The sequence below is a fragment of the Ctenocephalides felis genome, unplaced genomic scaffold (assembly GCF_003426905.1).
Source record: "Ctenocephalides felis isolate EL2017-DRISC unplaced genomic scaffold, ASM342690v1 CF-g0.4_SCAFFOLD_01604, whole genome shotgun sequence".
In the NCBI taxonomy this organism is placed as follows: domain Eukaryota; kingdom Metazoa; phylum Arthropoda; class Insecta; order Siphonaptera; family Pulicidae; genus Ctenocephalides; species Ctenocephalides felis.
Genome location: NW_020537758.1, coordinates 2,103,279 through 2,124,189, shown reverse-complemented (window position 1 = coordinate 2,124,189; position 20,911 = coordinate 2,103,279). Strand labels below are relative to the sequence as shown.

The 20,911-nt window shown below is 31.4% G+C and overlaps 2 protein-coding genes across 4 annotated transcripts; one reads left to right on the top strand and one right to left on the bottom strand.

Annotated features, from left to right (window-relative positions):
- The first annotated feature begins 1,379 nt into the window (after nucleotides 1–1,379).
- On the top strand, nucleotides 1,380–2,232 carry LOC113373121 (26S proteasome non-ATPase regulatory subunit 10-like). Its single transcript, XM_026613438.1, has 4 exons — nucleotides 1,380–1,527; nucleotides 1,591–1,836; nucleotides 1,894–2,063; nucleotides 2,133–2,232. Exons 1-4 carry the CDS (start codon nucleotides 1,423–1,425, stop codon nucleotides 2,230–2,232), a joined length of 621 nt encoding a protein of 206 aa, XP_026469223.1. The 5' UTR covers nucleotides 1,380–1,422.
- A 2,683-nt stretch (nucleotides 2,233–4,915) lies between these two features.
- LOC113372973 (myosin heavy chain, non-muscle-like) lies at nucleotides 4,916–20,847 on the bottom strand (the record flags this gene model as incomplete). Of its 3 annotated transcripts, none has more annotated exon segments than XM_026613304.1 (25): nucleotides 4,916–5,250; nucleotides 9,268–9,431; nucleotides 9,506–9,657; nucleotides 9,733–9,808; nucleotides 10,986–11,210; nucleotides 11,269–11,523; nucleotides 12,735–12,905; nucleotides 12,979–13,227; nucleotides 13,292–13,420; nucleotides 14,329–14,432; nucleotides 14,497–14,662; nucleotides 14,743–14,906; nucleotides 16,191–16,460; nucleotides 16,528–16,698; nucleotides 16,770–17,003; nucleotides 17,071–17,320; nucleotides 17,386–17,532; nucleotides 17,598–17,721; nucleotides 17,793–17,938; nucleotides 18,012–18,218; nucleotides 18,289–18,455; nucleotides 19,625–19,757; nucleotides 19,818–19,957; nucleotides 20,017–20,244; nucleotides 20,305–20,847. In XM_026613304.1, coding segments are annotated over 25 exon segments (4,787 nt in total), but the record flags the coding sequence as incomplete, so codon positions are not given.
- Nucleotides 20,848–20,911: the final 64 nt, after the last annotated feature.

The window sequence follows — 20,911 nt, the reverse complement described above, 5'->3', positions numbered from 1 at the left end:
ATTTTTGCACACACATCTGGAAAATTGTACTTGAGATAAATAAAGAATAAATTGTATTATTCAATCTTCACTGAAATAGCAAAAACAATGTTTAGTATCATGTCAAGCATAACATTTATTAACTGAAATATAAATTATATTAATAATAGAATAAAACAAAATGGATTCAAACTATAGATGTAAGATTCTGTAGTAATATTACCATGTAATTACTTTAAATAAAAAAAATAAAAATTTAGCAGATGCATATGCATAAAATACTAATGATGCACAAGTCAGCAAATATTCACTGAAATACATTCAGGCTGTTTTGATTTATACAATACGAATACAAGAAACTATTTGTTATGTGCTTGAGAACATTATCAGAGCAATATTTGTTGTACGATAGAATTATGTATCTTATTCCAGAGAAGTATTCATTGACACGTTGTGTAAAAAGATTGCTTGGACTCACATTGACGTTTCCACATGCTGCATAGAATTAAGTCCAAATCTTCTCTTCAAAATAAATCCTCCAAAGCATCTGCTAGAAACCCCAATGCTGAACACTTGTGGAACACTATACTACACTACTTTGATCATTGACTTTATACTATTAATTTATAATTTGCAAATGTCCAAGTGGAGTCTTCGTGACTCAACACACGTTACTTCGCGACGAACACATCAGAGACTTTTGTGACTTAGAATTTGACAATATACAAATATGTTACAAAAGTACTTGCAGCCTTACAAACATTTATACATATTTGATATTTGCATACATGAATATATTATTATATAAAGGATACATTGGAAGCTGTAAATAAAGTATTTGATTATAAAATTGATTGGAATTAAAAGCTGAAAGAGATAAGGTTAAGGCTGAAGAACATTGTCACATATCTGATCTAAAAACATATCATCACACACGAATTTTATATCAAATTGATGTGCATAATTAGTAGAACCATTTAATGTATGAATTAATTGAAATTAATTAGGAATTTAATTTAAAAAAACATTAATTAATTAGCGAGCACGCGTTTGTCACAAAAATCACTGTATAAAGATGGCCGCCAGAAAAGGCGAACTGTCATGAAGAAATGAACGAAGCGAAGTGAAGTGAAAGTGGAAGGCGCGTAATTCAAATTTCAAAACAGACTAGTACAAGCCTGTCAAATTGCGCAAACCATTCGACACAAGAAATACGAAATGCGCAAGTATGGTCTGTGGCTGGCATTAGCACAACTCCAAAATTATCAAATAATTGAGCAAACAAGCTTCAAACCAATTCCGTTTTGGTTCAAGCCTTTTCGAAAAGATAGCACAACCATCGCCGAATTATGACTTGCCGCATTCGCTAACCTCAAAATCGTTAGACGTTTCGTTGTTTACATGTCAAAGATTACGAAAGCGATAATATAAAAAAACAAAATAATGGATACTAAAGACGATATCTATCAAATGGCCTATCGGGGCGAATTTAACGCACTAGTGAACAAATTAGACGAATCTCCTAACGCCCTTAAACAGAAAGACGACGTAAGATTTCAACAATTTCAAAATAATCCTCACCAATATGTAAATCCATTAATCCTTTTCTAGAATGAACGTTATTTATCCCATTGGGCTGCCCTGGGTGGTCATGATTCACTTCTAGCTCATCTGTTAAACGACGGGTGCCCCATGGATTCACCAGACGATATGGGTTCCACGCCTTTGATTCTGGCAGCCTCTGCAGGCCGGGAAGATGTGGTGAAAATTCTTTTGACTCGTGGAGCTGATATTAACCATCAGAACAACCAGGGACATTCTGCTTTGCAATATGCCAGCTCTAAAGGCTGGCCAGAGGTAAAGATATTGACATAAACATAGATCGATTAGAACTGCTTGAATTATTTGTTGTAGATTGTTGATATGTTGTTGCAAAATGGTGCTGATGTTAATATAACTGATAATCAAGGTGCTACGCCTTTGCACAGAGCAGCTTCACAAGGAAAGACTGCTATTGTTAGATTATTGTTGGCGAATACTAGTATCAAACTGGATTTGACAGATATTTCAGGAAATACTCCATTGTAAATATAATCTTTTCTTATAGTAACTACTTAAAAACACTTGTGACTGATTTGGTATTTTTTCCATAGACATTTAGCTTGCGAAGAAGATAGACAAGAAGAAGCGAAACTTCTGGTTCTTAAAGGTGCTAATTTAGAATTAAAAATAAAGAAGGTCAAACACCGTTAGATTTATCATCTCCTGGATTGTCCAGAACTCTTAAACAAGCAACATAAGAATCTAATTTTGTATTTAAATCTATTATACTCGTATTGTAAAATTATTTATATCTAACATAGTTTTGGATTCTTAATCTTTCTTTAATTTATAAGAAATAATTTTGATAATTATTTTTGTACTGAAATAAACTTACATGTGATCTGCATAACACTTACAAGTATTTTTTTACAGTTTTTTATTGTTATTTATAATTATGCATAATTCATAATAATAAACTATAATCATAATAATAATAATAATAAGCTTAAACGTTACCCGACTCCAAAAATTTGTTGTTTAACATATTACAAAAACACAATTTAATATATTTACAAAAATGTGAATCTATGCAACTTTTAATATAATTAAAAAAAAATTAATAAACTAACAATATTTTTTAGGCATATGTTACAGTTTTTATAATTTTTTTTAATGCTAATTTCAAATTTAAAAAAAAAACTGGCATAGGTAGAAAATCTAAGTATAAAAATTTCTTACAATTAATTTTAGGCCCTACATACAAGAGTTCGTGTTTAATGTGAATAGTGGCACTTATTTATAGGTTTATAAAAATGCTTTGCACTTATAATACAATTTTTTTCATTATCTTAATATGGCGCCGCTCTACTACCCAACAAAATATTTATATATTTATAAGTACATCTTATCGTACAAACGAAACTTTCACAAGTTCCATACTACCTGGCATCCAACTAAAACAGAAGACTTCAGTTTCAAATTTTGAATACGTGATCTTGTTTCATAAACAACAATGGGGGCCTAAATGTTTTTATTAAAACCACTACTACTAGATACTATGCGAATTGTAAAAATGTAAAAAAATACTTTAGCCAAATCCTAAAGATCACATTAGAGACAACCGTGTGTCTTTTTAAATTTTAATTTTAATGTAATTTTTTTTTATATAAATAGCTTATCGTATATAAAAGTGTTGACTGAAAATGCTATCTGAAATGGTCCTTTTGGGTGATAATTAAAATTTAATACTTTGATGAGACCAAGGGGGGGGGGGGTAAATAGATACACATGCTTTTGTAAATGGACACACACACACATATATATATATATATATTAAATATACTTCTCGCTTTTATCTGTAATTTATATAAACTTTGTCTTACTGAATCAAATTATAAAGCATTATAATTTATTTTAATAAATAAATAGAATGTATAATTCATCATACGACAGACCAAGACAAGTCATCAAAGACTCAAGAATTTAGTATAAAATACCTTAAATGCATAATTATTTCGTCTTGTAAATTATTTAAGTAAATTAAATCACTTTACAACTAAATTAAGTCTTTAAGAAAAAAGAAAGTTAAGAAAAATGCATCAAATTTAAATTAAGTTGAAAAATCTGTATAAACAAAATTACCTTTTTATTTTATGTCGAATGCTTTGTTCTTTAGTTTTTAACATTTATATTTATTTAAGATTTGTAAAAATCTCAGCCGTAAAGAACTTAATTATTGACAAATTTATATAAAAAACAATAAAATAAACAAGCATATTTTTCACAAAAATTAATTAAATTTAGTTTTATTATCAGGATTCTTTTTTTCCTTAACTAAAAGCCTTTGTTTGAATATATTTAAATATGCATTAATAATTATTTTTATGTTTTGTTGATCTGAGACACTCCTTTTACAGAAACTGTTAAAAACAAATATTTTTTTATACATATATATATATATATATATATATATATATATATATATATATATAATATATATATATAATTTTTTTAAATAAAAACATAGGTTGTTTGTACCTTTAAAAATCTGAATTAAAAAAAATTAGCTCACTAAACCTAATAACTCGCTAAATAATAATAAAATATACTAAATACTATAATAAAATATACTTTAACTAAAATAATTGAATTTATTATAATTATATAAAAATATATGTTCAATTATAATTTTTAGTGAATATTTTTTTTTAATTTTTAGTGAGGTTTATTTAATGATTTTAATTCAATTCAAAGGTAAAAACTCGGCGAACTCCTTCAATTTTTATAAATTTAAAAAATTAGTTGTTTGTTTTAACAGTTCTTGAAGAAGAAAACATCCCATATCTCCAAAATGTGAAAATAATTATAAATGAAAAATTTCATATTCAAATCAAATCAAATATATATTTAATAGAATTGTAAGCCAATTCGTCGAATTAAAAATTAGAAACTAATGTTGCCTTCTTTATTTAAACGTTTCGACCCTTGATCGTGTCATCATTGAATTAATCAAACCAACAATAATTAATATAAGTACTAATTCAAAACTATGTTTTCGTGTGTAGACAATTAAATTTTCCATTGAAAACAACTGTGTTTGCTCCTGGTTAATTTAAAGAATGATGGCATATAATAGGTTGTCAAATATCTCCCTTCCGCCTTTTTGTATTATCAACCAAGAGCAAAAAAGCGGAAGGGAGATATTTGACAACCTAATATCAAGTGACGAAACGTATAAGTAAACAGCAAAAAATTAATTTACCATTTGTAATTCGACGAGTTGGCTGCTAATTTTTGCTATATATATATATATATATATATATATATATATACATATATAAATGTGTGTGTGTGCCTATATATATACAAAAAGTATATCTTATCATCTATCATATCATATAAATTCCTGTATATGTTTCCCTTATCTAAAAATATTATTTTCACAACATCAAACCTCAAATCTTCATTTATAATTTCATAATTTTCATTTCCATTAATACTCATATTAAATCATCATCATCATCATGGTTCTTTGTCTTTCTCGCAAGTGTCCGATTTCAATTGATGCTCTGGTCGTCTGTGTCGTTGGAGTCGTCGAGTGCGGCCCCCGCGACGCTGTCGTCGCCGCTGCCGGCGCCCCCGGTGTTCAGGGAGCCCCGCGACGACTTCGTGCCGCCGCCGAGAGAGCGGGAGGCGCTGCTGGAAGACATTGTGCTGCCGCCGACTCTCCTGGGATAGAGGAAAAGGATATGTTGAAATTGAAATAGAAATAGAAATTGATATATATATATATATATTAGGGTGGTCCTTAAAATGGTCATTTTCGAATTTCCTTGCTCCCAGGGGCTCAAATGGTTCCAAATAGATAAAAAACATTCTCTGAAAGTTTTAGCTCTTAATATTAACTTTTAGATAGAGCGCAATTCAATCAAAGTTTTGTATGGAGATAGCTGAAAAAATTTTCAAAAATTTTAAAAATGTTTTTTAGATGTAATTTAGTGAACAAATGAATGAATAAAACTCATTCATTTGTCGTTAAGTTAAACCTAAAACATTTTTTTTTAATTTTCAAAATTTTTTCCATGCTCTTCCATACAAACTTTGATTGAATTGCGCTCTATCTAAACGTTAATATTAAGAGCTGAAACTTTCAGAGAATTGTTTTTTATCTATTTGGAACCATTTGAGCCCCTGGGAGCAAGGAAATTCAAAAATGACATTTAAGGACCACCCTATATATATATATATATATATATATATATATATATTAGAGTGATCCTTGATATGGACATTTTCAAATTTCCTTGCTCCCAGGGGCTCAAGTGGTTCCAAATTGATAAAAAACAATTCTCTGAAGTTTTTGCTCTTAATATTAACGTTTAGATAGTGCGCAATTCAATATATTTCCATACAAAACTTTAAATTGCGCTCTATTTAAAAGACAATATTAAGAGCTAAAACTTTCAGAGAATTGTTTTTCATCAATTTGGAACCATTTGAGCCCTTGGGAACAAGGGAATTAGAAAATGTCCATATCAAGGACCACCCTATATATATATATATATATATATATATATATATATATATAGGGTGTCCCAGAACTCAACAAGGTAATCTCACGTTTGGAAATTATGAGCTTTTAAGTACAACCTAAAGCTTTGTAGAAATTGTAACTATTTTTCATTTACATTTAAACCAGTCTTTCTTAAAGTGGGCGATTGAAATATCCAGGGGAGCAATAAAGGCATCTAACTATTTTTTTTACATATATATATACTGTTAAAATTTTCTAATTTAGAATGTAAGGTTACATCAATAGTTATAGTCCCCTATAACTATATTATTAAAATTTAAAAAAAGGTTTTTTAGAGATTATATAGGTATAAAAAATTTGGTATGGGGCCGCTACAAAAATTTTGATCTTCAACGGGGGCGTTGGAACATATGTTTGATTTAAACCTTAGATCCCTATTTGTGAATAACATTTCTGAGAACAGTCGAAACAATTTTTTTTTTAATTACAATATCTGTTACAACTGTTTAATGATATAACATCTAGTAACTTAAATATAAATAAAATAAAGTACAAAATAAAGAATTGTATTTTCATTAAAATGTTATCCGTATTATGATGATTTAATATAAAATAAAAGCAAATAATGATAATAATGAAATTAATAAATAAAATTACACAGTCAAAAATAGTGACACAATTAGCCCAAATTTTCAAGAATTAAGACCTTTGTTGAACTGCGAATTTGCAATTTTCAAATTTGATGTACTTTGAGAGGCCCTTTTTTTTAAAAAAAAATGTACTACAGTGTATTGGCAAGTTTCATCGAGTTGTTGAAAGTTGGCGAATTTAATCAGGTAAATAAAAAAAAATCGAGTAAAAAAATAAAGACCTAAAAATAACACGAAAACAGCAGTACAAATGTTTCTTAATCCCATTACCAAAAATCATGACACTTTTAGGTTTTTATTTTTTTACTCAAACTTTTTTATTATAAAACTATCAAGTATTTTACAATTTTACAATCCTGATTAAATGCCTAAACTTTTGATGAAACTTGCCAACACACTCCAGTACATTTTTTTTTAAAGTAGGGCTTCCCAAAGTCGGCCGATTTTAAAAATTTTGAATTCATAGTTCAACAAAAAGTCTTGATTCTTGAAAACTTGGGGCAATTGTGTTATTATTTTTGACTTTGGTCCTAGAAATGTTATTTATGATTACGAATCCAAAGTTTAAATGAACAAAATAAATTAAAATTAACCACATAACCGAAAAATGGTCATAATTTCACCAGAGGTCTAGATTGCACTTGAAAGCTCATAATTTCCAAACTACATGGCATTTTTTTCAAATTTTTTCGGTCAGTTACGGTCAAACGTTTTGGTTTGACGTTGAGCTCCTGGACACCCTGTATAATGAATGATTGATTGTTATTTTATTATAAATTTGTTTGGTTTATTTCAAAAACATGCAGCACTAATTTTTGATTTAGTTATGTCTTCGATTCTTTTCAGGATCTTCAAATGAACTTTTATTAACAGATTTGATTCAAATGAATTCAATGCAACACCCTTCTTTTCACCAACAATAATTTTAAATTCAAAAAGATATTTCTAAAATATTACAATAAACAATTGAAGATCGTCTCAAAGGTAACAAATAAACAATTTGAATTTTGTTTCGAAAAATTAAGGTAAAAACAAAAGAGAAATTACTTAAAATATAAAGAACAAAATATACTAGTTGTAAGTGCAATTTTTCCTTAAGTTGCTTTATTAGTTTCGATCGGTTGGTAGTTTATTTAGTCAATTTATTAAATTTTCCAAAAATATTATAGTGCTATGAAAGATGTTTTTTTTATAAAAATTCATTACAGTTTAAATAATGGGCTTTGCCTTTGTAACATATACCACGTTCTACTTTGAGAAGTCGACTATTTACACAGTAACTTGCCTCAAGGCATTAAATTAAATTTGTAGTATGTTATTAACAAAATCAACTTGTCTAAAGGATTACAATAAACAATTGAATATCGTTTCAAATATAATAAATTCTATTGTGATATTTAAAATATTTAAATGCATTTATATACTTTAAAAAATAAGGTATTTCAGTAAATCAGAACAGCAGCAGTTTCACAATTCAAAATAGAAAAGTTTGAAATAAAAAAATACATAAAACTCAATTAAAAACTGAACAAGTTATTTGTGATTATAAATTTCCATAATTGAAACATCTTATACAAATTTTAATGATTAATTTTGTTAATAACTCAAAACCAAACTTATGTTATTTGGTAAATGACTCTTCAAATTAAATTAATTACAGTTAAATTTATCAGTTCAAGTTAAATAAAAATAAATTTACAAATTAGTACATTATTGTTTGATGATTTTCAATAACAAAAGCTATTCTAACATCTTATAAATAAATCATGTTTAATAGTATAATTTAATGTATAAAAACAAAGTAATAACAACAATCTCACAAATCCTTAGTTCAACAAACAAACTATGCAAAAAAAACGATTAAATTAAAAATTAACAAAACTATCTATTATTAAAGTGTCCTTGCAAAATTATCAGATGAAACACGAAAAAACAATTAACCCAAAGCAAAAAATCCATCGAGTGATCCAATAAAACTTGTGATCCAAATAATCATCTGATCATGCAATGTAAAAAAAAAATTAGTAAAAAACTATTCCACCACACTAGATCTAACTCATGAATGAATCGAATGATAACACCAAACTTTATTTAAAATTACCGATATTTCTTCAACCCAGCCAGACCTCAACTTTGCCGACTGTTATAAAAAAAATATTTGTAATAAATATAAAAATATTTATACATCTAAAATTATACAAACGATACATGGCATTTTTTATTCCACGACAATATAAGGACTCATGGACATAAATATATAAATACAAAATAGAGGACGAATGGGTCACATTAAAAAATATATATAATATATACATATAAAAATAAAATACTTTACAAAAATATATAGATCTCGCACACATATATATACACGGTCATCTTTCATTCCCATTCTTTCTGGTTTTTTTCTTCTTCCAAAATTTTCTTCTCACAAAACCTTTAAAAAATTAAATTCAGCAATCGAGATAAACAATCTATTTAATCTTACAGTCTATCAACATGTATTCTTGGGCCCGGAAGCAAAATTTAGTTTTAGAAAGTATGTATAATAAATAATCCACTTACCTTAATTTATTTTTAAGATTATTAATTTCCCTCGTGAGTGATTCTTGTGATTCTAACATATCCTCACACTCTCTTTGTGCTTTACGTTTCTGTGTCTTCTCTCTCGTGATTTCCTCCTCTGCCTCATCGAGTTGACGTTTCAGGAGTTTTACTCGTGTATTCACCTGAGGAGAAAGGAATCATGATTTATAATAATGAACATACAGATAAAGACAGGATTTGTTTATGTTTATAGTACCTTTTCAACTTGTTCTTTATATTGATCAGCATTCCTCCTTTCGTCTTCTAATTGCAAAGCGAGTTCTTTCAATTTTTTGTCTAATTTTCGACCATTCTTTTGGTGCATCAGCCGCTCGCGCGATTCGTTTTCGAGTTGCTCTTCAAGAGTACCTATACAAATATAATAATTAAATAATATATAAATAATAAAAACAGATTCCAGTATATAATCAAATCAATGTTTACCAATTTTGCTCTCAAGCCCTGCTATCGTTGCTTTCGTTTTTGTTCTTTGAGATGTTTCTAGTTCTGATAATTTGGTCTGAAAAATATCATAACATGATTACATAAATTCTAATAATATCTAGTGGTGCATGGCATCGTATCTTAAGACAAATTACTGGAACTTCGCGTATCAAAAATTTAAATTTTTGAAAAAGATTCAATTTTCTTTTAAAACTCTATAAAAAAGCGATTTTTGAGATTTATAAATGTTTTAAAAAAAAATTAACTTTTCTGAAAAATTTCAATTTTTTTATACTTTAAAATATATTGGAAATTTTGAACTTTTTTTCAAAGCAATTGCGATACGTTAGAAGCCTAGAAACGAAATATTGAAGCGCGTGGTCGCTGCGTCATAGTATAACGGATAACGAAGTATGTTTTTTGAATTATTCAAATCGGTCGATCCGTGTTCCCGAAATCGTCGACGAAAATTTGTATTCGCGCACACACACACACATACATCCAATTTTTCTAAGCTATGCCAAAATGTTCAGAAAATCTTAAAACGTAACTAGTGGGGCGCATGGCATCGTGCCTTAAGGCAAGTTGCTTGAACTTCCCGTACCAAAAATTTTTTTTTTTAAAGATTAACATTTTTTTAAAAAAAATACTCTGAAAAAGTTAGATTTTTGAGAAACTATAAATTTTTGACAAAAATTTACTTTTTTTTTGAAAAAAAAGTCTGAAGAAAAATTTATTTTGAAATATTTTGGATATTTTGAACTTTTTTTCAAAGCAATCGTACTGCTTTAACGGCATAAAGAAGAAATATCGAAGCGCGTAAGCGCCGCGTCGCCGTCTAACGGATAAACATTGGTACGGAACCCATAGGAATGTAAACAAAATTTATACTTATTGTTAAAATCTCTATAAATTATCTGATAATTTGATGTGCATATGTCTAATGATCATTTTTGACCGCCAAATCGCTTTTTTTTTACTTTTTTTGCTAGACCTGCCTTCGCCAAAAAACTAATCAGCACGTCTCCTCATCAATACGAATCGAATGTTTTTTGAATTATTCAAATTGCTATCCGTGTTCCCGAAATCGTCGACGAAAATTTGTATCCAAACACACACACACACACGCACACACACACACACATACATCCATTTTTTCTAAGGTATGCCAAAATATTCATAAACCTTGAAGCGTAAAGATATATAAACATTTTCATTTTCGATTTTTTTGCGATAATAATTATTATTATTACCTTAAGTTCTTTATTCTGTCTGTCGAGTAACAGCCTGGCATTTTCCAATTTATGTGCATTTGTCCTCTCGCTTGCCAATTCTGCACTCTGTTGCTCCAAAGCCAATTGGGCTTTCCTGGCTCGTTCACACATAGCCTCTGCACTCGACTGTTCTTCCTCCAACTCTTCTTCAAGAGCTGCAATACGAGCTTCCAACCTTCGCTTTTCATCTGCCATTAAAGAACCCTAAGAAGAAACAATATTAGTACTCAACATAAGAGCTATGTATGTATGTTTTTATTACCTTGTTTGCGCTGGCACTTGCTTCTTCAGCCAATTCGTCCCTCTCAGCCTCGGCAGCCCGTCGGGCTCTTTCTGCACTGGCCAAGTCTTCATTTGATTGTGCTAATTCGGCTTCGAGTGCTTTCAAACGCCTTTCGGAGTCTTTGCTCAAAGCTGCTAATTCCTCTCGGGCAGTCCTTGCTTCTTCGGCATCTCTTGCTGCATCTTTGCATTGGGCTTGGAGTTTTTTCAGTTGTTTTAGGGCATCTTCTTTAACCTGGTAAAAAATAGATGTAATAATTAATGACATATCAATTAACAATATAATTTATTATTCTAATTTCTATTCACATCTCGCATATGGAATACAATTCTGGGGATTCTCATCATCCTTAAAGGATATATTCAAAATACAGATAAGAGCATTAAGAATATTTTTTTCCCTCAGTTCCTTGTCCTTTTGTAGGAATCCTTTCCGACAATTTAACATTCTCACTGTTCCCTGTATATTTTTGCTAATTACGATGTCATTTATAAAGAATAATTCTAAAAGCTTCAACCTATCCTCTATGTTGAATTCCTATTATGAAACTAGCTGTAAGTAGAATTCTGTCTTGAGGCAATTATGGCATCGTGCCTTAAGGCAAATTGCTGGAACTTCCCGTACCGTAACGAAATGTTCGAGGAATACTGAATGTTTTCAAATAGATTATTATAAATATTGTAACATTGTCTAATATTTATAAGAATTATATAAACTGAATTGCAGAGTTGAAATTATTTGTAAAGTATATTAGAACTATAGTCAGAATTAAAAATAAAATCTGAAATATTTTCGATATATAAAAAATTAAAAAAAAAAAGAGAGAGAAACAATTTTTTTTCCAAAATCAATTATTTTGTTAAGACAAGCAAAAAGTTTTTTGAATCATTTAAATCGGACGCTTAGTTCTCTCAAAAACTGCCATTTTTTACATATTTAGCTCCGTATCTTCGAAATGGTTGGGCCTGCCTTTGCCAAAAACTAATAAACACTTCTCCCAATCATTACTAATTGAATGTTTTTTGGATCATTCAAATCGGATACTCCGTTCTCTCAAAAATTCGATTTCTATTTTCTGCACTCTTTGCTCCGTATCTCCGAAACGGCTGGACCTGCCTTTGCCAAAAACTAATCAGCTCTTTTCCCTATCAATAGGAATCGGATGTTTTTTGAACCATTCAAATCGGTTGATCCGTGCGCCCTAAAACGTGACTGGAAATTTGTATCCACACATACATACACACACACACACACACACACACATCCATTTTTTCTGAGGTATGCCAAAATGTTCAGAAACCTTCAAAACGTCGAGAAATGTAAAAATTTTCAATTCCGATTTTCGGCCCATTACAATAAATTACCCTACGGGAAGTTAAATATAAATAAATATAAATATTTAATATTATCACAGACAAGAAAAAAAAGCGTTTGTTATCTCTTACTTTGTTGTGCATTTCGAGAGTGGCTTCTTGGTCTTTGAGATCTCCCTCTAATTTCTTTTTGGCTGCAACAGCAGCAGCACGTTGTTTCCTCTCTTCGTCCAATTCAGCTTCAACATCTCTCAAAGCCTTGACCAGACCTCTGCGTTTCTCTTCAGACTGTTCTTCTTTCGCCTAAACAGAACATATAAAAAATTACGAAAACCATTTTACTACCTATTTTAATAAACCAGTAATTAACCTTTACCTGTAAGTCTCTTTCAAATTGAGTCTTCAACGCCTGCATGTTGACTTCCAATCGCAGTTTGGCATCTTCAGTCAACTGCAAATCGTCCTCGAGTTCCTCATTTTGGGCTCGAAGTTCAGCCAGTTGACTTTCCAGCGCACGTTTTGCTTTCTCGAGTTCATGAACATTTTTATCAGCTGTTCCTTGGGAATTGGCCAATTCATCTAATTCATTCTGAAGAGACCTTCGACCCCTTTCAAGCTCTTCAATCTTAAAATGATAAATAATTATTAATAAATGATAAGAAAATGTCGTATGTAATTTTTTTAATTACCTTTTCGCGTTCCTCATCCAACTCTCTTGTAAGCGACAGCACCCTTGTTTCCTTCTCACGTGCTTCTCGTTCTGCATTATCTCTTTCTTGTGCCAAATGTTCGCTTATAGCTTTTTCTTCAGCCAATACCTAAATGTATAAAACATATTATGATAAATAAATATAATAAATATTAATATAACTAGTAAGGTGGGTGGCATCGTGCCTTAAGGCAAATTGCTGGAACTTCCCGTACCGTAACGAAATGTTCGAGGATTACTGAATGTTTTCAAATAGATTATTATAAATATTGTAACATTGTCTAATATTTATAAATATTATATAAACTGAATTGCAGAGTTGAAATTATTTGTAAAGTATATTAGAACTATAGTCAGAATTAAAAATAAATATTTTCGATATACAAAAAACTAAAAAAAAAAAAAAAAAATGGGACAATTTTTTTTTTCCAAAATCGATTATTTTGTTAAGACAAGCAGAAAGTTCTTTGAATCATTTAAATCGGACGCTTAGTTCTCTCAAAAACTGCCATTTTTTACATATTTAGCTCCGTATCTTCAAAATGGCTGGGCCTGCCTTTGCCAAAAACTAATAAACACTTCTCCCAATCATTACTAATTGAATGTTTTTTAGATCATTCAAATCGGATACTCCGTTCTCTCAAAAATAGGATTTCTATTTTCTGCACTTTTTGCTCCGTATCTCCGAAACGGCTGGACCTGCATTTGCCAAAAACTAATCAGCTCTTTTCCCTATCAATAGGAATCGGATGTTTTTTGAACCATTCAAATCGGTTGATCCGTGCGCCCGAAAACGTGGACGAAAATTTGTATCCATACATACATACACACACACACACACACACACATCCGTTTTTTCCTAAGTATGCCAAAACGTTCAGAAACCTTCAAAACGTCAAGAAATGTAAAAATTTTCAATTCCGATTTTCGGCCCATTACAATAACTTACCCTACGGGAAGTTAATAAATATTATCAACAATATCTATTTTCAAAAGAATTAAGATTTGCAAACTTACCTTATCAAAGTTCTTTTGTTTCTTCTCCAATTCAATGACTTTAGCCCGTTGTGTCTCCAAATCAATGGTGGTGTCTTCAAGTTCAGCTTGCACCTTCTTTTTACCTAAAGAAATAGAATAGAAATAATAAAGGTAATAGAATTTATTGTATATCTAAGATGTACATACTTTTGTCTAGTTTATCATTGGCCGCTTGCAACTCCTCAATCTGCCTCTGCATCAATTCAATATCTTTATTCAGTTTCTTTTTACTTTCTTCCAAGCCTGCTGCAATTTCTGCCTCTTCATCTGCTCGTTTCTTGGCTTCGACCAACTGTTGTGTCAATGCTGCTACCTAAAATATAAAACAGATAAATAAATTGATAAGCAGTTGTAAACAATTATGATCATGTGTTGTGTTGTATTTATACGTACTTGTTTCTCGTAATTCTTCTTGATCTCTTCCTCCTCTTCCAATTGTTCGTGAAGAGCCTCCTTTTCCGATTCAAGTTGTCTCAATCGTGAACTCAATGCCAATTTTTGTCTCGTCTCGTCCTCCAATTGGGCCTGGCTTTCTGATAATTGACTTTCCATTGTACCTAAAATAAACAATAATGATCAAAAATTATAAGAAACTAGATGACCAGACAGACGTTGTCCCGTACCCACGTCGAAAATTCAAAAGTTTCAAATTTTTTAATATCCTATTCTGTACTATTTGATGCCATGCCTTTGTGATTCATTTATGGTTTTATTGTTAGCATAAGCAGTATAAGAAATGCAGAAAAAAATAATATAGTATCTGCGGCAAAATAAATATAATCACACTTACATTATTGTTTATGTTCAAATCTTTGTCAACAAAAATGTAAAAAAATTGCAATTTTGGACTTATTGCGTTATTTATTAAAGTGAATTATATAATTTCATCTGCCAAATATATACTGTTGACTATATATGTTATATTATTTTCAGCTGCTTTTTCGGCAATAATAATGTAGACATTACATTTTTCTTGTATATTATATTCTAATATTATCTAGGTAAATATAATGGAACGTGTTTTTTTGTAATTTTTGCCATTTATTTCGACAATATTACAGTAGAACTCCAATTATCCGAATTAATGGGGACCGGGACCCGGATAATCAAATATTCGGATAATCGGAGTTTGTTTTTAAAATTGCCATTGGAGAGAAAAAAAGTTACGTTTTGATATTGCACTATTTTTTTATGGAATTAAATGAAAGAAACATGACATTTTCATATGTTTTAAAAATAAATAAAATGTACTTATGTACAAGTTTAGAAATAAAAATCATTGTTTTGTAAACATCTCCGTCAAATCAAAACAAACAATGTGCCTACACTGGCTTTGCTGGTGGAAGAATAATAGCGCACTTAGTCTTTTTTTCGACAATTTTTTTTTCTGAAAGTGATTCGGATAATCGGCGATTCGGATAGTCAGAGTTCGGATAATTGGAGTTCTACTGTACTATAGTTTTATCGTTCATTTAATTTTCCTTGACAAACTCTAAAAAGAATTATCAAAATCCGTTTACGCCTACATTTCTAATTGTTAGATAACACGGAGCGCTTGAAATTTAATGTAAAGTTTATAGAATAGCAATAAAGCTCAAATTGATTCTACGTTTTAGTTGGAAAACGTTTGTATGTGAAAAACAAAGGGGCTGTTTTTAGGGTTTTTCCGGCAATTATTCGATTTTTTCTCGCCGTAAGAACCATCCTTGGACTTCAACGAACATTTTGAAAAAGAAAAGAAAAGAAAAAAGAAGTTGTTGAGTTATGCGCTTACCAACACATTTTGCGATCCATTTTTATATATAAGAAGATGTGATAGAGTTTTGGTGTCAATTTCTTACCTGCATTCTTGACTGCTGCGGAAGCCCTCAATTCAGCCTCCTCCAGCTGTTGGGCCGCATTATCAGCTTCCTGCTGCAATTTATGTGACTTATCTTGCAATTCCTGTTTGGCCCTCTCGACTTCGCCGAGTTTGGCCTGGAGTTCCAATAATTGGGACTCGGCCTGCTTCCGCCTCCTGTCGCTCTCTTGACGAGAGGCTCCGACGCTTCGGAGTTCGGTGGCCAAATCTGCATTCTCGGCCTCCAATTGGAGTTTGGATTTTTCAAGACCTGGGGAAAATAAAAGACCACAATGATATAAATTCGTGCAACGGGTAGATAATATGATCGTACGTACCAGTTTTGAACTTTTTGATGTTTTCTAATTGTTCGTTGACTGATTGCAATTCTTGAGAATGCTTGTGACGCATTTCTGCGACCACGGCTTCATGCCCAGAAGCTTCTTCTTCCAAAGACTTCTTCAAAGTTGCCAATTCTTGCTCACGCTTCGATCTCAACTCTTGTTGCGCTAGAATAAAAGCATTTATTGAGTCAAATTTATAAACATTGATGATGAATAAAAATTGTTATGAAGATTACCAGCTGTTGTATCCAAGGAATCCAACAGTTCATTTTTCAACGCCTCCAGTTCCTCATTTAGATCCCGTTTCAGCTTTTCAGCTTTCGACCTGGCAATTTTCTCGGCTTCTAAATCTTCTTGCAATTCTGCTAATTGAGATTCCAATTCCCTTTGTTGCTTTTGAGATTGAGCCTTCATTGCTGCCTCTTCGTCTATCCGCATCAGAGCTTGGGAAAGCTCTTCTTCACGTTTACCTAAGAAAAAAAATATATGATCACCCATGTCTTCAATCCCATATCTCAAGTATTGTTATTCCTTTACCTAGTTGAAATTGCAACTCTTCGAGTTGCGATTTTCGTTCGTTCAGCTGTTCTCGCAAGTCCGAAACTTCAGTTTCAATTTTGCGTTTGCTCCTATCTGTTTCTTGTCGCTGTTGATGATCCTTCAATAAACGTTCTTCAAGTTCCGCAATTGTTGCTTCGTGTTTAGCTTTCAATTTTGATAAATGTTTGGCTTTCTCTTCCTCCTCTGCCAAGGTTTGGGACAAATCGTTGCTTCTTTCTTCTAAAATCTACAGAAAAAATAGATTTATTAGAATTTGAATCATAAACTAAAATTTATTTTTGGACAGTTTACCTTTTTCTCTTTCAACAGCTTTTGATTTGTATCTTCTGATAAAGCAAGCTCTTCCTCATATTTTTTAATTTTTGCATCGAGTTGTACTTTTTCCAATTGGAGTTTTTGCCGAGCGCCTTCTTCCTCTTCGAGTTGTTCTTCCAAATCCTATAAAAATTGAATTAGATAATTACAAAATCCTGGTGTTTGGGTATTTGATTTGCAATACGTACTTGAATATTAAGTTGTAACTTTTTCTTATCGACCGTCAAAATATTAGCGCGTTCCTCTTCTTCTTCGCAACGGGCTTCCATGTCGTGCAAAATCTCTTCCAATTCCTGTTTTCTTGCGGCCAACCTGTAGATCACAATAAAGTTAGACCAAATAATTAAATCACATTTATTTATATATATTTTAGAATTGCATACCTGGCTCTCATTTCTTCAGCCTCCGCACACAATTCAATTTCAGCCTGGAGTTGTTCTGCCAAAGTTGTTTTCTCTTCGACAGCCTGCTGATACTTCTTCTCGATCTCCACACAACTTTTAACTTGCATATCAAGTTTATCACGAACCTAAAAACCCAGAAAAAAATTAATAGAAAATATTTTCCTAATATTGTTTCACCCGCTATGTCTATTTTTCTACCTGTTTCAATTCGTCTTCTTTTTGCGTCAATTTTTCTTCCTGTTTCGTGACTTCCAATAAAGGCTTGACCTTCGTGTAAAGTCTCCACCATTGCCAGTTTCGAAGTTTCAAATAAGCAGCACAATTTCTTTGAATAATTCTGATTGCGTTCAGTTGCTGCAAACGTTTTTGGTAATTTCGGCGAGCCAGATAACCTCTGCAGAAAGCCTAAGCAAAAAAAATTAAACATAATTGATTGATTTCACTTTGGTGGATTATTGATGTCGGAGTGGCTTACTTGGAAGTTGACGATGAGATCTGTAATTTTGTAATCGCGTTCTTCTTCTAAATGAGCCAATACTCCGGCTCTGAAGAAAATCTTGGACTGTCCAACTCTGTACAGATTGGGATCTAATTCTAAGGCTTGGATCATGTTCTCGCAAGCCTTCTTACCATCCATAAATCCTAAATAATAGTAAACATATTATTATATCATTATCATGGTAAATCGACTTAATCAATAAAAAATAAATTAATTTATGAGTGATGAAAAGTATTCCAAGTGAACACGTTAACTCGGAGTATTTTCTAAAAGCAAATGTTCAAAAATCAACAATTATTATATTTGAACCAGTTTCCGTAGGATTTTAATGGTTTAGTATGTTTATTAAGACCAGGTACTATAATGTTATACTAAGTATATCGTCTAATTTTAATTTTAGCTAACGTTAAAAAAACTACTCATTTTCTCAAAATTTGATGAATTTTTAAAATTAAACTACTTGTCGTAAGGCCGTAATATTACAGTAAGTTCTATAAGACCATGATATATATCGCTAAAAAATATCTATAAAAATCGGCTTAAATTTTGTTTTCAACAGTTAATTACAAGAAAACGGCTCGGTAGATTTTCACCTAAAACTAATCAGTATCATTCCCAACGAATATCTTTTGAACAGTTTTTGATTTTTTAAAATCGATTCGGTAGTTTGAACTTAAATATGGACGAAAAGTTTAACACTTTTTTCAAATTACAAGGAAACGGTTTGGCAGATTGTCTCACAAAATTGACAAACAATAGTCCTCATTGAGATACATCAAATGGCTTTTAAATTTCTGAAATCGGTTCAGGCGTTTTTAAGAAAACGTCGATCAAAGGTCTAATTTTGACAAATGCCAAAAAAACTATACTACTTTTTGCAAACTTTGAAGAATTATTAAAATTAAACGACTTGTCCTAGGGCCGTAATATTTTATTTTTTCCAACCAATATCTATCGAACAGTTTTTGAATTTTCAAAATCAATTCAGAATTGCGGGCTAAAACGTGGACGAAAAAATTTTCACTTTTCTGCGATTTACAAAGAAACGGCCAGTCGTACAAAACTCAGAAACGCTAGTCCTCATCGAGATACATCGAATGGCTTTTAAATTTTTGAAATCGATCCAGCCGTTTTTGAGAAAACATCGATTTACGGCATATAATCTGTTCACACACACACACACTTTTTCCCTTAAATTTGGTCTCATTCGATTCAGAATGGCTTGAAACGTCGAGAAAACAAAATTAGCGAGTCGGATTTTTTGATGAAAACATAAACTTCTCCTTCGGGAAGTTAAAAAATGAGTACTAACCTTTAGGAATGACATTCGGCGTAAGAAGTTCATAACGTTGTCTGAATTCTTGGAATGGTATCCTATTTGGAAAACCTTGACGACAGATTCTAATTCCTTCAAGTACACCATTGCACCTCAATTGATCAAGAACCTAAAAAATTAAAAGTACACAAGCTGCTCGGCAATATAATTAAATAAATAATTCATTTACCAATGGTGCATCAATTTTTCCCGCACGTTTCTCATGATTTGGAATAATGCAACGAACAAAGTTCGGATTCGTGTTCCTCAAAGTGTCCATCAATTTAGACAGCTGCTCCTTGTACAAATGCGAAACAGTTCTAAACATTCCTGCACAACAATAACAAAAAAATGATGATTAATAATATACAAGTATAAAAATTAATTACCTGTTCTACCTTTTCTCGTTCTGGCACCAAATTGCGTATCGCTCAAGGCTTGTTGGGCCATTCCTACAATTTCGGCGTCCTTCCATATGTGAACGACGAAAGGATCTTGTGAATTTTGCAACAAGGAGACAACATTTTCATTCAAAGGATCCATATTCTTCATCAACCACTTGCTGGCCGAATAATCGACCTTGCCAGCGTAATGCATCACCGCGAAATCGGACACACCTGGAGGAAAAGATATATATTAACATATTTTCATCACACGCATTATATTATTATTCTTACCCCTGAAATCAGATTTCATGAATTTGGGATGCAAATTGTGTGCTCCTGCTAATTTTTCTACAAAAGTTTTATCGGTAGCTTTTGGGAACCAGCACTCCTCATCCAACAAAGCCATGATACCACCAGGTTTATCAATCAAATCAATAGTCGGTTGCAAATCCAAACCAAAATCAATAAACTTCCACTCAATCCCTTCCCTCTGATATTCTTCTTGCTCCAATATGAACATAGTATGATTGAACAGCTGTTGCAGTTTCTCATTCGTATAATTGATGCAGAGTTGTTCGAAGGAGTTGAGTTCAAAGATTTCAAAACCAGCCATATCCAGGATACCGATGAAGGATGCTCCTTGTCGCTTGGTGCGATCTAAGGATCTGTTGATACGATTTACAAGCCATCTGAACATTCTTTCATAGCAAGCTTTGGAAATTGCTTCTACTGCAAATTCTACTTGCTCCTTGGTCTGAGCTTTCGTTACGAAGTCACGACCAACTTTTATCCTGGGCGTTAGGAAAGCCTTTGTCATCTCGGTTACAGAAAGCCCTGGGGTAAAGGATACATGATTAGAATATAATATATATATATATATATATATATATATATATAT

Excerpts from the sequence above, each read along its gene's own strand:
- LOC113373121 (XM_026613438.1), top strand. The coding sequence starts at position 1,423 with ATGGATACTAAAGACGATATCTATCAAATGGCCTATCGGGGCGAATTT. Across the intron at positions 1,528-1,590 it reads CCCTTAAACAGAAAGACGAC|AATGAACGTTATTTATCCCA; the intron begins GTAAGATTTCAA and ends ATCCTTTTCTAG. Across the intron at positions 2,064-2,132 it reads ATTTCAGGAAATACTCCATT|ACATTTAGCTTGCGAAGAAG; the intron begins GTAAATATAATC and ends TTTTTTCCATAG.